The following is a 16,855-nucleotide window of genomic DNA, read 5'->3' as shown; positions in this document are numbered from 1 at the left end:
TCATCTCCTGCAGTCCTCCAAACCTCTACATTCTCTGTCCTCCTCCAATTCTGGTCTTCTGAGCATCTCTGATTTTAATCACCCGTTGTTGGCGACTGTATCTTCAAACTTCTCTCTCTAAATCTCTCCAAGCCTCTACCTTTCACCTTCATTAAGATGTTCCTTCAAACCTAACTCTTAGACCAAATGTTTGGTCACCTGTCCTATTGAGTCATAGAGTCATACAGCATGGAAACAGACCTTTCAGTCCAACTTGACTGCACCAACCAGACATCCGAATCTGACCCAGCCCCATTTGCCAGCCTTAGGGCCATATCCCTCTAAACCCTTCCTAGTCATGTACCCATCCAATGCCTTTTAAATGTTGTAATTGTACAAGCCTCCACCACTTTCTCCGGCAGCTCATTTCGTGCACACACATCCCTTGGCATGAAAATGTTGGCCCTCAGGTCAGGTTAAATGTTTCTCCGCTCTATTAAACCTATATCTCTAGTTTAGGACTCCCCTGTTCTGGGGAAATGAACTTGGCCATTGACCCTGTCCATGCTCCCAGTGATTTTATAGATCACCCCTCAACCTCTGAGGCTCCAGGAAAAAAGTCCCAGCCTAATCAGCGTCTCCCTCACGCTCAAACCCTCCAGTTCCATCCACGGGTCTCATTGTTTATCTCAGTGTTACTTTTTGTTTAATGATGTTCTTCAGAAGCATCTTGTGATGCTTATGTGTTAAACGTGATGCATTTAATTGCAGGTTTACCGCTTTCCTGAGTCCTGTGTGTAAAGGAGTACAAGTATGTTCTGTACAGTGGCGACTTCCTCGTCTCAGTTCTGCTTATAGCATCTGTAGGCTGTATCTCAGGTCATCTCCAGAGAGAGCCTCTCACTTCTTCTACATACTGATCAAAAGAAAAAGGGATGCTTCATAATTGTGCGGGAACTGTGACATCTAAAATGGATGTAACTGCTGTAACAGTGTGGCTAACTTATGTCTACGGACAACCACTGCTGCGAACATGATCATTGTGCCAGCTGGAATCCTGGCCACTATAAAGTACATACACTGCCAGCTTCCTCTTTCCTGGTACTTGCCTTCATTGGTCAGTGCATTGAGCATAAGAGTTGGGAGGACATGTTGCAGCTGTACAGGACTCTGGTTAGATCACTTTTGGAATACTGTGTTCAATTCTGGTCGAAGGCTCTAGGTCCAAAACGTCAGCTTTTGTGCTCCTGAGATGCTGCTCGGCCTGCCGTGTTCATCCAGCCTCACACTTTGTTATCTTCAATTCTGGTCTCTCTGCTTATAGGAAAGATGTTGTGAAACTTAAAATGGTTCAGAAAAGATCTGTAAGGATGTTGCCAGGGATGCAGCTGTAGGGAGAGGCTGTCCAGTATTTTAAATTCTATCTTTGTTCTACACCTTTAATTTCCTTGCCCAACATAAATCTTTGAAGAGAGTGCAGAGTTAATGTTCTGGGTCCAGTGACCCTTCTTCAGAACCTTTCTGAAGAAGGGTCACTGGACCTGAAATGTTAACTTTGATTTCTCTCTACAGGTGCTGCCAGACCTGCTGAGCTTTTCCAGCAATTTCTGTTTTTGTGGCTAAATGCCAGCATCCACAGTTCTTGTAGATTGTTTTTCCTCTTTCATATCCTGTCATGTCGCCGGGACCCCTCAGAACATTTTGGGTGTCCCTACACCAAATGGACTACAAGGAGGCAGCTCACCACCACTTTCTAGAGGGGAAACTAGGGACAGGTAATAAATGCTGGATCAGCCAGTGACGCCCACATCCCATGCATGAATAAAATAAATCAGAGACCGAGAATTATGATTGACACAATCTTACACGAAATCCAACTCCTTTATCGACAATTTGAAACAAAGTGGTGTTTCAATTGAATCACACAATTGCCCCACAATCTGAGATGAGATCTTTGTCAGGGCTATTTCACACCAATCTATAGCTTTTGTCTTCCTCTTGAATGCTGCCTGGGAGTGTATCTTCTCTCTTTGTTCTTCAGTCCTCCCATGTGGGTCCTGTTCAAGGGTTCCCATACAAAAATGTTCACCCACCATCCTCCTCAGTTTGCCTAGTTGCAAGTTTCGTTGATTTAGTTTTATTTTAGATTTAGATTTTATTTTCACATGAACTCAAGTACAGGAATACAGTGAAAAGTGTACAATGTTACCACACACAATGCCATCTTGGATGCAACGTACCTAGGTACAATATCTTCACTGCAGAAGTAGAAAAATAAAGAAATAAGTTTAAAAAGTTCAACACTACAGTTTTCTTAATATAAAAGTAGAAAACTGAATTAACAAAGTTAACAAAAAAAATCAAACACTTCAGTCCTTCCTCAACCCATAGGCCTGCAGATGCACCAAGCTGGGACTTTCCCAAGAGAGCTCATCTTCACCTGTATGTTTACATCTGCACCAAGCTAATGCCCGCTTCATGCACGCCAGCTGCTGTTAGCCCCGACCACCGCTGCTGCTGATCTCCATGGACATGCCAGGCATTGCCGCCGTGGCAAGGCTTCAGTCCCGATTGCCACAGCCAGCGTCCACGCTCACGCTGGGTCTCAGCCGCTGCCATTCTCCATTGCCATAGGACCCTGCTCGCTGCAGAGCTCTGCTCTGGTACCATTCTGCACATTGATAAATCATAGAATCCCGACTGAATGGAAGCAGGCCGTTTGGCCCAGTGAGTCCACAGCACTCTTCCAAAGAGCATCCCACCCAGGCTCAGTTTGCATACCCCAGTAATCCTGCATTTCCCATGGCTAACCCACCTGGCCTGCACATCCCTGGGCACTATGGGGCAATTTAGCACGGCCAACCCACCCTAACCCACACATCCCTGGGCACTATGGGGCAATTTATCACGGCCAACCCACCCTAACCCGCACATCCCTGGGCACTATGGGGCAATTTATCACGGCCATTCCACCCTAACCTGCACATCCCTGAGCACTATGGGACAATTTATCACGGCCAATCCCACCCCAATCTGCACTCCCTGGGCACTATGGGTAATTTAGCACGGCCAATCCCACCCTAACCTGCACATCTCTGGGCACTATGGGTAATTTAGCATGGCCAATCCACCCTAACCAGCACATCCCTGGGCACTATGGGTAATTTAGCACGGCCAATCCCACCCTAACCTGCACATCTCTGGGCACTATGGGTAATTTAGCATGGCCAATCCACCCTAACCAGCACATCCCTGGGCACTATGGGTAATTTAGCACGGCCAATCCCACCCTAACCTGCACATCTCTGGGCACTATGGGTAATTTAGCATGGCCAATCCACCCTAACCAGCACATCCCTGGGCACTATGGGACAATTTAGCACGGCCAATCCACCCTAACCTGCACATCCCTGGGCAGTATGGGGCAATTTAGCACGGCCAATCCACCCTAACTCGCACATCCCTGGGCATTTGGGTAATTTAGCACAGCCAATCCCACCCAAACCAGCACATCCCTGGGCACTACGGGACTGTTTAGCACGGCCAACCCACCCTAACCCGCACATCCCTGGGCACTATGGGGCAATTTAGCATGGCCAATCCACCCTAATCCGCACATCCCCGGGCACTATTGGGACAATTTAGCACGGCCAATCCACCCTATCCCGCACATCTTTGGACTGTGGGAGGAGACCGGGGCATCTGGAGGAAACCCATGCCGATGCGGGAAGAATTTACAAACCCCACGTACAGACACGAAGCAGCGATGCCCTGACCGTGACCTACCATCTTGTGCCCAACTGGTAAAGCCCCCCAGCTGCTGCTGTTTGTGCCCCCATGCCTGAGCTCTAAAGACTAAAGGACGGAAAAGAAGAAAGAAGAAGAAAGAAAAACTGTCAGAGTGGACTAGCTGTAGTGAGGAGCCTTACTCCGCCACTATCGTGACCAGGATTGTGGGCTATTCTCCGCTTCTGAGCAATATTAAGTCAATTTCCCATCTTGCTGTGACTGCCTGTCTGGTTTCAATCAGATTTCACCGACTAACCACTCTGTTCCATTGTAAATTGTCTTATACACTCTTAAATTATTTTCTCTCTAATTCAGCCATGTTGTTACACAGTATTGTTGGAACGAACAAATTTCTATGTAATTAGCAAATATTACACTTCTTCTGGTTTCAGTGTAAGAGGCACTGTTCTGAATCCAGGCTGCAAACCTTTTACTAGAAGCAAAATTCTGTGGGTGCTGGGAGTCTGAAATAGAAAGCAACTGTGAAGGGAGAAACAGTGTGAATGGTTTGAGTCTGAAAAGACTCTTCTTCAGAACTGAAGGGGGCTGCAAAATGATGTTTTCTTGCATTGTAAACAAAGGAGATGGTGGGGATGCCCAGAATGATGACAGAAGGAGTGGTTTTCATGCAAAATAGGTGTTAACGATAACTGAGTCGCAAAATAAGGTCATTTCTGCTGCGAGCAAAACTGTGCCATTTGGGGGAGGAAGGGGGTTTTGGTTGAGATGGAGGACATTCATGCTCTGAAGTTATTGAACTCAGTGTTGAGTCTTGCAAGCTGTAAATTGGCTAAGTGGAAAATGAGGGGCTTCTTCCTCCAGCCTGCTACACTGCAGATGGTTGTAGACGGAAATGTAAATCCTTCACTTAAACATGTGGAGCACCTCACCCTATGCTCTTGAAGGAAATTAGAACTGAAACATGAAATACAATGTTGAAAATCCCCCACCCCACCGAGTGTGAGCACTTGGAAGATTTCACAGTCTGCTCATGGTGTGGTTTGGATATGAATGAGAAAGGGGTTAGCATCAAGTCTGCAGAACGCAATATTGAGAATAGATGTGTGAGAAGGGAGCTTTGGCAAACAGATAGATCTCATATTTGTGAATTTACAGTTTTGTAGTGACTATTACAACCTCAGGGCATTACAAAATGTCTGACAACCAATGAAGTGCTTTGGAAGCACAATCACTGTTGTAATGTAGGAAAGACTGAGCAGACGTATGCACAGCAAGCTCCCACCAACAATGACATGGAATTGGATTTGAAAATGTTGATTGGGAGACCAAGGATAACCTTCCTGGTCTTCTTCAAAAGAATGTCATGGAATCTTTTACATTGACTTCAGATAGAGCCTTGATTTTATATCCCTTCAAGGGGTGGACCTTAGATCCTGAAGGATGCTGGCAGGGCTGCGTTGGGAATGTCAGTTTTGATTATGTGCTCATGTCTTTGGCAATTAAACCCATGCAAGAATAATATTTTAATTATGATTTTATAATTTCTCTGAAGAAGTGTCTAGGCCCGAAATGTCAGCCTTCCTGCTCCTCCGATGCTGCTTGGCCTGCTGGGTTCATTCAGCTCTACACCTTGTTATCCAAGAATATTATTACGTCCCAAGGTTCACACATAACAGGACATAGCAGGGGAGGTGCTGGCCTAGTGGTATTATCGCTGGGCTGTTAATTCATAGACACAGGTAATATTCTGGGGACCTGCGTTTGAATCTTGCTACAGCAGATGGTGGAATTTAAATTCAGTTTTCAAAACACATCAAGTTAGGAGTCTAATGATGACCATGAATCCATTGTCAATTATCCTTTCGGGAAGGAATCTGTCGTCCTTACCTGGCCTGACCTATATGTGACTCCAGACCCACAGCAATGCAGTTGACCTGCCCAATGGGCAATAGATATTGGCCTAGCTAGTAACACCCACATCCCATGAATGAATTATTAAAAATGTTAATATATATGACATGACGTATATTAACAGAAGGACAGAAGTAGCTAACTATTCTGTAAGACGGTCAGTGCCTGAACTAGTTAACTAACATCACAAGCTAACTTCCACCCACCACAATATGAACGACTGACCCTGGGATAAGTTAACCGTTTGCTTCCAGTGTGTTCCTAGTATCAGAGATAACAAGGTGTAGAGCTGGAAGGATACAGCAGGCCAAGCAGCATCATAGGAGCAGGAAAGCTGATGTTTTGGGCCTAGACCCTTCTTCAGAAACATCTACGCCTGAAGGGTCAGCTTTCCTGCTCCTCCTGCTGTGTTCATCCAGCTCTACACCTTGTTATTGCAGATTCTCCAGCATCTGCAGTTCCTACTATCTCTGTTCCCAATATCTAAGTTATTGCTGTTAGAGTTTAAAGCGTGTAGCTGAGCCAGTAATGTGTGCTTAACTTTACATTGAGCCTGAAGTCTCCCACATATCTTTGATGTTACACAAATAACCAGTGAGTGCTGCAGGGTAATAAACCGGAGCTGATGATTGGGATTGAGCCATCCCCCTGGAAAAGCCTTCGCACAGCCATCCTTCCCCACCTGGCATTAGTGATTAAAGGAAGACCCATCAGGAGGACTGATGTTAGTAAATCTACTCCAAAACATCCCGGCTGGTTAGCCTCGCCATTATCCAATGTGTTGGCAGGAAACATTATAAGAAGCGTTGTTGTGGGAGAGAGGCTAAGGGCAGTTAGGCTGCAGATTGGCCACAGACTTATTGAATGGTGGAACAGATTTGAGGGGCCGAATTCCCGAACCAAAACTGTAAATATTTACAAGAAGGAGTTGGATATTGATACAGGAAAGGTTTTCTGCTTCTCACATCATCCTTGTCTCTTTTGCACCTCACTTTCAATCAATGCCCTATTAATCCTGTTCCTATTACAAACCTCTCCCAGCCTACTCCATCCAAATGTTCCAGCAACCTCCCATTGTGATTATTACCATTAGACGCAACTCCTTCTTGCAAACATTCAATATTTTAGCCTCGTCCGCTTTCTGTGGCTGAGAACTCCTCAGGCCTCTCACACTCGCTGAGTGATGCCATTCCATCCTCATCTCAGTCCTAAATGGCCTATCCCATATCCTTAGACTGTGACCCCCTGGTTCTGGAATCCCTGGTCACCAGGAACATCCTTCCCATGTTTACTTTGACTAGTCCTGTTTGAATTTTGAAAATTTCTCCAAGATTCTAAATTGTTCTAAAATCCCAGTGATTATAATCCTGACCAATCTCTTCATTATATGTCAGTCCTACCATCCAGGAATCAGTCTAGTGACTCCTATGACTACATGAATATTCTTTACACCAAGTTTACACAGTCTACAGATGTATCAATATGTACCTCCTTTCTGTTAGAGTGGATCTACCTCGGCACCTTCTCTGTAGCTGTGACACTGTGTTCTGCATTCGGTTCAGTTACCCTGACGTACTTATGGAAGGAAGGGTTTGCCTGGCTAGCATGCAAAACAATATCTGTACCTTGGATGTGACAATAATAAATTAGATCAAGTCCTATGTCTCCAAAATTAGTTCTCAAGTTAATCCTGGTCCTGATCTTGTGGTTTTTCTTCTTTCTTTACAGAAGTGAAAATTCAGAGCTCCTCAGTGAAGACCTTATCCAGGTACGGGCTCTCTTCGGTGGGAGACAGCACTCTTCCACACTGTACTGAGGGTGACAGCCAGTGAGGGATAGACGCAACTCAACCAACTGAGATTGTGTTCTTTTTTCACCCATCCATTTCCGAGCTGCAGAGAAACAAGATAATCCCACGGATTTTCATTGTCACATGCTCAATCTAGTTCTCAAACCACATGATCTGCTCTGAAGCAATTGAAGCTCCATAGTCAGGGAGACTCCATGGTTCAATCATTGGGCAAAGTAGACATGACTCTCCATCCCATAATCAGTAGATATGTCATATTCTGTCATAATTAATTGTACTTGTTCCTCTGAGACAGAAAAACTGCGGTAGAAATGATTTTGCAGTCCAGCACGGAGGAAGAGCTGATACTCCAGTGTAGCTGTGAGGAAGAGCTGATATTCCAGTGTAGCACTGAGGGAGAGCTGATACTCCAGTGTAGCACTGACAAAGAGCTGACACTCCAGTGTAGCATTGAGGAAGAGCTGATATTCCAGTGTAGCACTGAGGGAGAGCTGATACTCCAGTGTAGCACTGAGGAAGAGCTGACACTCCAGTGTAGCACTGAGGAAGAGCTGATACTCCAGAATAGCATGGAGGGAGAGCTGATACTCCAGTGTAGCACAGAGGGAGAGCTGATACTCCAGTGTAGCACGGAGGGAGAGCAGATACTCCAGTGTAGCATTGAGGGAGAGCTGACACTCCAGTGTAGCACTGAGGAAGAGCTGATACTCCAGTGTAGCACAGAGGGAGAGCTGATACTCCAGTGTAGCACTGACAAAGAGCTGACACTCCAGTGTAGCATTGAGGAAGAGCTGATATTCCAGTGTAGCACTGAGGGAGAGCTGATACTCCAGTGTAGCACTGAGGAAGAGCTGACACTCCAGTGTAGCACTGAGGAAGAGCTGATACTCCAGAATAGCATGGAGGGAGAGCTGATACTCCAGTGTAGCACAGAGGGAGAGCTGATACTCCAGTGTAGCACGGAGGGAGAGCAGATACTCCAGTGTAGCATTGAGGGAGAGCTGACACTCCAGTGTAGCACTGAGGAAGAGCTGATACTCCAGAATAGCATGGAGGGAGAGCTGATACTCCAGTGTAGCACAGAGGGAGAGCTGATACTCCAGTGTAGCACGGAGGGAGAGCAGATACTCCAGTGTAGCATTGAGGGAGAGCTGACACTCCAGTGTAGCACTGAGGAAGAGCTGATACTCCAGTGTAGCACAGAGGGAGAGCTGACACTCCAGTGTAGCACTGAGGAAGAGCTGATACTCCAGTGTAGCACTGAGGGAGAGCTGATAGTCCAGTGTAGCACTGAGGGAGAGCTGACACTCCAGTGTAGCACTGAGGAAGAGCTGATACTCCAGTGTAGCACTGAGGGAGAGCTGATACTCCAGTGTAGCATTGAGGTAGAGCTGACACTCCAGTGTAGCACTGAGGGGGAGCTGATACTCTAGTGTAGCACTGAGGGAGAGCTGATACTCCAGTGTAGCACTGAGGAAGAGCTGATAGTCCAGTGTAGCACTGAGGGAGAGCTGACACTCCAGTGTAGCACTGAGGGGGAGCTGATACTCCAGTGTAGCATTGAGGTAGAGCTGATACTCCAGTGTAGCACTGAGGAAGAGCTAATACTCCAGTGTAGCACTGATGGAGTGATGATACTCCAGTGTATTGCTGTGGGAATGTTGTTTTGCAGTCAGTTGATGCCTTGGTGTGGGTGGAGCTGACGTTCTGAACCTTTTCAAGCCACATCAAGCATGGGTCTTGATTTCCAGAAGGAGAGACCCAATGGGCTAAAGGCTTTTTTGTTGTTGTTTGAACTTTGACCTTTGCCTGCTCAATGGCAGCATGCTTTCCCATTTGTTAAACACATTGACCTCTCACCTGTTTGTCTTCACTTTTGTTCAGTTTGAAAACCGGATTGAGCCCACAAGGAGAGCGACCTGCAACACATACAAGAGGCTGCTGTCCTGCCTTCACGGCCAGCAGGGTTCTGATTTTGATAAGCGCTTGGTGAGTAAGGGAACTCCTTGGTCACATTATGTCAGGTCGTTCCAATAATCCAATTCCCAACCAAGTCCCACTCCTCCACTGCTCATTACAAAGGCTGAAGTTTACAAGGGGTGGTGATGTTGCTAGCCGCGTTGATATCGGGGATAACAAGGTGTAGAATTGGATGAACACAGCAGGCCAAGCAGCATCAGAGGAGCAGGAAGGCTGATGTTTCCAGCCTAGACCCTTCATCAGAAGGGTCAGAATTTCTGAAGAAGGGTCTAGGCCCGAAATGTCAGCCTTCCTGCTCCTCTGATGCTGCTTGGCCTGCTGTGTTCATCCAGCTCCACACATCGTTATAGAATATCGAACACAGAACAGCACAGCACAGTACAGGCCCTTTGGTCCACGACTTTGTGCCGAACCTTTACCAAAATCCTAAGGTCTATCTAACCTCCAGCCCTACCTTATACTATCATCCATATGCCTATCTAATAGCCGCTTAAATGCCCCTAATGAGGCCAATTCCACTACCCTCCCCAGCAATGCATTCCACACCCTGACCACTCTCTGAGTAAAGAACCTGTCTCTGACATCTCCCCTATACCTACCTCCACTCACTTTAAAACTATGTCCACTCGTAATAGCTACCTCCAGCCAGAGAAAAGTCTCTGGCTGTCTACTCTATCTATACCTCTGATCATTTTGTACACCTCTATCAAGTCACCTCTCATCCTTTATCGTTCCAAAGAGAAAAGCCCTTGCTCTCTCAACCTTTCCTCGTAAGACCTTCCCTCCATTCCAGGCAACATCCTGGTAATCTCCTCTGCACCTTTTCCTACACCTCCACATCTTTCCGATAATAAGGCTACCAGAACTGGACACAATACTCCAGATGAGTCCGAACCAGGCTTTTGTATAGCTGGAGCATAACTTCACGGCTCTTGAACTCAATCCCTCTATTAATGAAAGCTAACGCATCATACGCCTTCTTAACAACTCTGTCCACCTGGGTGGCAGCTTTCAGGGAGCTGTAGACATGAACCCCAAGATCCCTCTGCTCCTCCACACTGCGAAGAAACTTTCCGTTAACCCTGTATTCTGCTTTCAAGTTTGCCCTTCCAAAATGAACCACTTCACACTTTTCAGGGTTAAACTCCATCTGCCACTTCTCAGCCCAGCTCTGCATCCTATTAATGTCCCTTTGTAACCTAGAACACTCCTTTGCACTGTCCACAATGTGACCCAACTTCGTATTGTCTGCAAACTTATTATCTCAGATTCTCCAGCCTCTGCAGTTCCAACTATCCCTGAGGCCCCCTTATTGTATGTTTTTAAGGCTAAAAGATAGATAGATTTTTGAACAGTAGAAGGTTTAAAGGTTATGGTGAGTGGGCGGGTGAGTGGAGTTGAGTCCATGACAAAGATCAGCCGTGACCTTTCCGAATGGCAGAGCAGGCTCGGAACAGGCCCATATTTCTCTCGTTCTTACCTTCTTCCCACATCTAAGGCAAGGCTGATCCCTGAGCTGCTTCGTCCCTGTGGCTCCATGCCCCCACTCTCTCACAGTCCAGGGCCCCCTGCAATCCTAATGCTTCTTTTTTTCTGGCACAGAAGAAGATGCCATTGATGACGCTGTCACAGAGCATGGAGGACAGCTGCAGGGAGTTGGACAACGAGTCTGTCATTAGGTGGGTATGAAGGCACTGGGTCTCTTCGTAGGCTGAGACAAGGCCTTGGGATGGTCAACACCTAACACTGCGTGCTCGCAGGGCTGGGGATTCGATCACCTAACCTATCACGGTCTCATCCCGTTAATGAATGTTAAAAATAATTTAAATTAATGACTGATCCAGCGTCCACTTCCATTCGCAGAAGAGAGTTCCAAAGCTCTCCCACGCTTTGTGTGTGGAAATGCTTCCCAACATCTCTCCTGAATCGTCTGACCCTAATTCTCAGACTGTAAGTGTAAGCCTCCCTTCGCCCAGCCCACCTATATCCATGCCCTTTCCAGATACCCCTGGCTGGTAGTAATCAGACAGGGAGACACCATTCATTCCCATCATGCCTGCTCCACCATCCGCTTGCCCAATGCTGATCTATTTTGCTCCATTCTCCTGGAAATTCTCAACCATCCAAAATCGATTGTAAAACCTATGATTCCTACAACACTTCATAATATCATTCCTGAACAACCTTGTTCTAGTGTTAAGGTTCTTTTCCCTCAATCTGCATTCTCCCAACAGGAACAATTTGATTTTGAGGATAAGCAGAAGTGGTAATGCCAACAGGGAGTGGTTAGTGATAACAGCGTGGGTTCAGTTCCCACACTGGCTGGGGTTACTGTGAAAGACTGTCCCTCTTAACCTCTCCCCTTGATGTGGTGGTGCTGCTGTCAGGCTGGGTTGGACAAAGCCAGAAGTCGCATGACACCAGGATATAGTCCAACAGGTGAAGGAGCAGCGCTGTGAAAGCCTGAGATTTCAAATAAACTTGTTGGACTATGACCTGGTGTCGTGTGAATTCCAACCTCTCCCTGTGCCTGAGGTGACCCTCAGATTAAAGCACCACCTGTACCCCCCTTTCTTTCTCTCTCTCTTTCTCACTCTCTCTTTCTTCCTTTCTCCCTCTCTCTCTTTCTCTGTCTCTCTTTCTCTCCCTCTCTCTCTTTCTCTCTCCCTCTTTTTCTCTCTCCCTCTCTCTCTCTTTCTTTCTCCTTCTATCTCTCTTTCTCTCTCTGCCTCTCTCTCTCTCTCCCTCCCTCTCTCTCTTTCTCTCCCTCTTTTTCTCTCTCTCTCTCTTTCTCTCTCCCTCTTTTTCTCTCTCTCTCTCTTTCTCTCTCTCTGTCTCTCTTTCTCTCTCTCTCTCTCTGTCTCTCCCTCTCTCTCTATAATGAGACAGGCCTGCCCCATGGTCAGGTAAGCCCATGGTGATTTTATATTTTAATCACAAGCTTAAAAACTGAAAGTGCTGGAGAAACTCAGCAGGTCTGGCAGCATCTGGGAGAGATAAACAGAGTTAACATTTCGAGTCCAATATGACTCTTCTTTTAAACACAAAGACTCATTTCAGTATTTTTACTTCAGATTTCCACAGTATTGTGCATTTTGTTCCAGTAATCCAGAGAGCGAGGTTAATGCTGTAGAGACTTGGATTCCAATCCCAGGACAGCTTTTTGAATTTAAATTCGATTAACAAACTCTGGTCTCAACAATGGTGAATACCGGGTCTCGGTGATGGTGAATGCCAGGTCTCTGTGATGGTGAATACCGGGTCTCGGTGATGGTGAATACCGGGTCGCAGTGATGGTGAATACTGGGTCACAGTGATGGTGAATACTGGGTCGCAGTGATGGTGAATATCATGTCTTGGTGTTGGTGAATACCAGGTCTCGGTGATGATGAATGCTGGGTCTCGGTGATGGTGAATGCTGGGTCTCGGTGATGGTGAATGTTGGGTCTCAGTGATGGTGAATGTTTGGTCACAGTGATGGTGAATACAAGGTCTCGGTGATGGTGAATATTGGGTCTCGGTGATGGTGAATGTTGGGTCTCAGTGATGGTGAATGTTGGGTCTTCGTGATGGTGAATGCTGGATCACAGTGATGGTGAGTAGGAGGTCTTGGTGATGGTGAATACCAGTCTCGGTGATGATAAATGCCGGGTCTCGGTGATGTTGAATGCTGGGCCTCGGTGAGGGTGAATACCAGGTCTCGGTGATGGTAAATGTTGGGTCTCGGTGATGGTAAATGTTGGGTCTCGGTGATGGTGAATGTTGGGACTCAGTGATGGTGAATGTTGGGCCTCGGTGATGGTGAATACCGGGTCTCGGTGATGGTCAATACCGGCTTTCGGTGATTTGAATGGTGGGTCTTGGTGATGGTGAATGCTGGATCTCAGTGAACTTATCTGGTTCTTTCGGGGAGGAAACTGCCATCTTTACCTGGTCTGGCCTCCATGTGACTCCAGGCCAAAGTGAATTCAGTTGAAGGGCAATTAGGGACAGGCAGCAAATGCTGGCCTTGCAAGTGACACCCATGTCCCATGAAGGAATTATTGAAAAATATAACTGTAAGTTTCAGTATTCAATTCAATCAACTTTCTAATGACGAAGGAATCCAAACCAAGTCTCATGCCCCGGCCAGCTCAGTCGATAAATAGAGTGTGACAGCCATGATCTTGTGGGGCCTATCAAGCTGCACATTGGGCTGTTTTTTCTTTCTTTACTCATTCACAGGATGAGGGTGAAACTGCCTAGCCCAGCATTAATTGCCCATCCCTAATTGCCCAGGGGGCAGTTAAGACTCAACCACATTGCTGTGGTCTGGAGTCACATGTAGGCCCAGACCAGGTCAGGATGGCAATTACCGTCCCTAAAGGGCATTAGTGAACCAGATGGGTTTTCCAATAATTGACAATGGATTCACGGTCAGATTCTTAATTTCAGGTATTTATTGAATTGTGATGCTGCTTGTCCTTCGTGAGGCCCTTGTGTTGGAGAGGTGCTGACCCTTCCCCAGAGGTGTCTATTAACACACCACCACAGGTTGGGCCATGTTTCTGTATTTGTTCGCCCCCCACTTGGCACAGAATGGTGGAATTATTCCAGCACGAGGCCATTTGACCCGTCGGTCATTGGTGACTTCATCAAGATGGCGGTGCAGTAGGACTCGTGAGCTGGGGCTGGTCTGCTCCAATCGTTTTCTTTTCTTCTTCCTTTTTCTCTTCTTGTTTCTCTTCTCTTTTCCTTTACTTACCTCTTGCCCTGAGCTTGGGTGGCACCGAGAATGGTGAGGGATCCCAGCACAGACTGGAGCGAGCCTGGCACGGACCACATGACAGTGATGAGCGAGCACTCATATGCTTTACCGGGGCGAACGTGGGACCTAGCATTGGAATCGGGGTGGAGGGGGGGGTGGTGTTGGGGCTTGCTGCAGTGGCGGAGGGCGACATCGGCGAGGCAGGCCGGACGGAGTAAGATGACGCCTGAAGATTGGCAAGTTTAACATTGGTTGGGCCTAGCGTAGACGGTGGAGGAGGGATGGCGACGCAGGTGTTGGTGAGGACGAGCTTGTTCAGGACTGACGGATTCTATGTCTTTCTGTTTCTTCCTTATTCTTAAATTACTCAAAATGTTAGCCGGACAGTGGAAAAACTTTTCACCGCTTTTTGCTGTTTTTCTCACTGAGAAATAAACGCAGCAATAACATCCTTGATATTCATTGTGTCTGCAGCAGCTGGCTAAATGAGCTTCACTACCTTGTGCCAACCTCCTGTCCTTCCCCTGTATTTCTGTGCATTTAGTTTTTACCCAAATAACCACCTGGAATGCATCAGCTGAACCTTCCTCCCCGACATTTCCCAGCAGCGCATTCCAAGACCCAGCCGCTCGTTGCTGAGTGAGAACACACTTTTTCTCACTTCACCCTCACTTCTCTAGTGGGTCACGTTAAATCCAAACTCCCTGGTACTCGCTCCTTTTACCATCACGAGCAGTTCCACCCCAATCCAACCCAGTCGTGGTTTTCAAAACCCTGTCTCTCTCCAGAGAGATAGTAGAAACTGCCGATGCTGGAGTCAGAGATAACACAGTGTGGAGCTGGAGAAACACAGCAGGCCAGGCAGCATCAGAGGAGCAGGAAGGCTGACGTTTCGGGCCAGGACCCTTCTTCAGAAATGGCAGGTATAGATAGTTGAAACACTGCTGTGAGTCTGTGCTCCAGTGTGTTTGAATATCGTGCCAATATCGATAAGTGCAGCTGTGCCATTTCTGAAGAAGGGTCCCAACCAGAAACGTCAACTTTCCTGCTCCTCTGATGCTGCCTGGCCTGCTGTGATCCTCCAGCTCCACACCGGGTTATTCCCGTTCCTCTGATGCTGCCTGGCCTGCTGTGATCCTCCAGTTCCACACTGTGTTATTCCTGTTCCTCTGATGCTGCCTGGCCTGCTGTGATCCTCCAGCTCCACACCGGGTTATTCCCGTTCCTCTGATGCTGCCTGGCCTGCTGTGATCCTCCAGCTCCACACTGTGTTATTCCCGTTCCTCTGATGCTGCCTGGCCTTCTGTGATCCTCCAGCTCCACACCGTGTTATTCCCGTTCCTCTGATGCTGCCTGGCCTGCTGTGATCCTCCAGCTCCACACTGTGTTACCTCTTCAGAGAGAGTTGTCTAATATTTCAATGCGCGTTTTGAATGGCGAAATGGTCGGCGCGGCTCAATATGTTTCACTCGATCCCTCCTCCTGATGGCATCAAGTTAAGGGTGGCACGGTGGCTCGGCCGTTGGCATTGCTGCCTCACAACACCAGGGACCCGGGTTCAATTCCACCCTGGGGTGACTGCTGTGTGGAGTTTGCACGTTCTCCCCATGTCTGCGTGCTCTGGTTTCCTCCCACTGCCCCAAAGACGTGTGAGCTGGGTGGATAGGCCATGAGAAATTACCTGTAGTGTCCAGGGATGTGCAGGCTGGCTGGCTGGGTGGGTTAGCCATGGTTATGGAGTAGGGTGGGATGCTCTTTAGAGGGCCAGTGCAGGTTGAATGGCCTCTCCCTGTGCCATAGCGATTCTATGATTCTTTTTTCTCATGGTTGTAGCTTTCTCTCTCCCCACAGGAAAATGATGGAGCTCTGTTGTTCGGTCGAAAATACCTTAGCAAAGGTCCTTATTGAACACGAGCTTCAAGTGGAGAAAGAAGTCCTGGACCCGCTGTATAAACTCTCAGAGGTGAGGAGCTCGACAGGGAGGCTCAGTGAGTGCCCATTGTAAACCAGGGTATCTAACATGTAGCAAAGAGCTGTGTACTGAGAGGTTCCTGAGTGATTTAGTACTAGCCACAGACATCTACTTATATCAGGCCTGCCTGCAGTCACTATCTGGAACTATTTTAATTCAACTTGCTGTTTTTAAAACCAGAACTTGTGAAGTCCAACACTTCCGTTTGCAAATAGGATCATCAGTGACTCGTCTAAAAACCCCACTGCACAGAAGCTGCAGTGATAAATCTCAGGACTCTGTTCCCTGTGAATGTGATGGCTGTTATCAGGCAGATAGACTTCATGTGCCACGGAGAGGGGTCTATGGTCACTGTGTACCAAGGGGAGGGTTCTATGGTCACTGTGTACCAAGGGGAGGGAATTGTGGTCACTCTGTTACAAGCAGAGGGTGATGTGGTCATGGTGTGCCAGGGGAGGGGTTCATGATCACTCTATGCCATGGGGAGGGTCTGTCATCACTCTATGCCAATGGGAGAGAGTTGGGGTCATTCTATGCCAAGGGGAGGGGGTTGTGGTCACTAAGCCAAGGGGATGCACTGTGTTCACGCTGTGCCAATGGGAGGGAGCTATGATCACTGTTTAGCATGAATGAGCTGTGTGTTGATGGCACAGATCTATAGGCATTACCTCTCAGGGAAGGGGTGCTGTTGAGTGGGACACAGTGT

General features: G+C 47.4%; 1 protein-coding gene across 1 annotated transcript in view; it reads left to right on the top strand.

Annotated features, from left to right (window-relative positions):
- LOC125447199 (SH3 domain-binding protein 1-like) overlaps positions 1-16,855 on the top strand; it is an 86,832-nt gene that overhangs the window by 17,675 nt on the left and 52,302 nt on the right. Inside the window, exons 2-5 of the mRNA XM_048521413.2 lie at positions 7,369-7,408; positions 9,335-9,439; positions 11,033-11,109; positions 16,029-16,140. Coding sequence (XP_048377370.2) covers positions 7,369-7,408; positions 9,335-9,439; positions 11,033-11,109; positions 16,029-16,140 — 334 coding nt within the window. The remainder of the gene's footprint in view (positions 1-7,368; positions 7,409-9,334; positions 9,440-11,032; positions 11,110-16,028; positions 16,141-16,855) is intronic.

The sequence above is a fragment of the Stegostoma tigrinum genome, chromosome 38 (genome assembly GCF_030684315.1).
Source record: "Stegostoma tigrinum isolate sSteTig4 chromosome 38, sSteTig4.hap1, whole genome shotgun sequence".
NCBI classification, from domain to species: Eukaryota; Metazoa; Chordata; class Chondrichthyes; order Orectolobiformes; family Stegostomatidae; genus Stegostoma; species Stegostoma tigrinum.
This window is presented reverse-complemented; position numbering and strand designations above follow the sequence as displayed.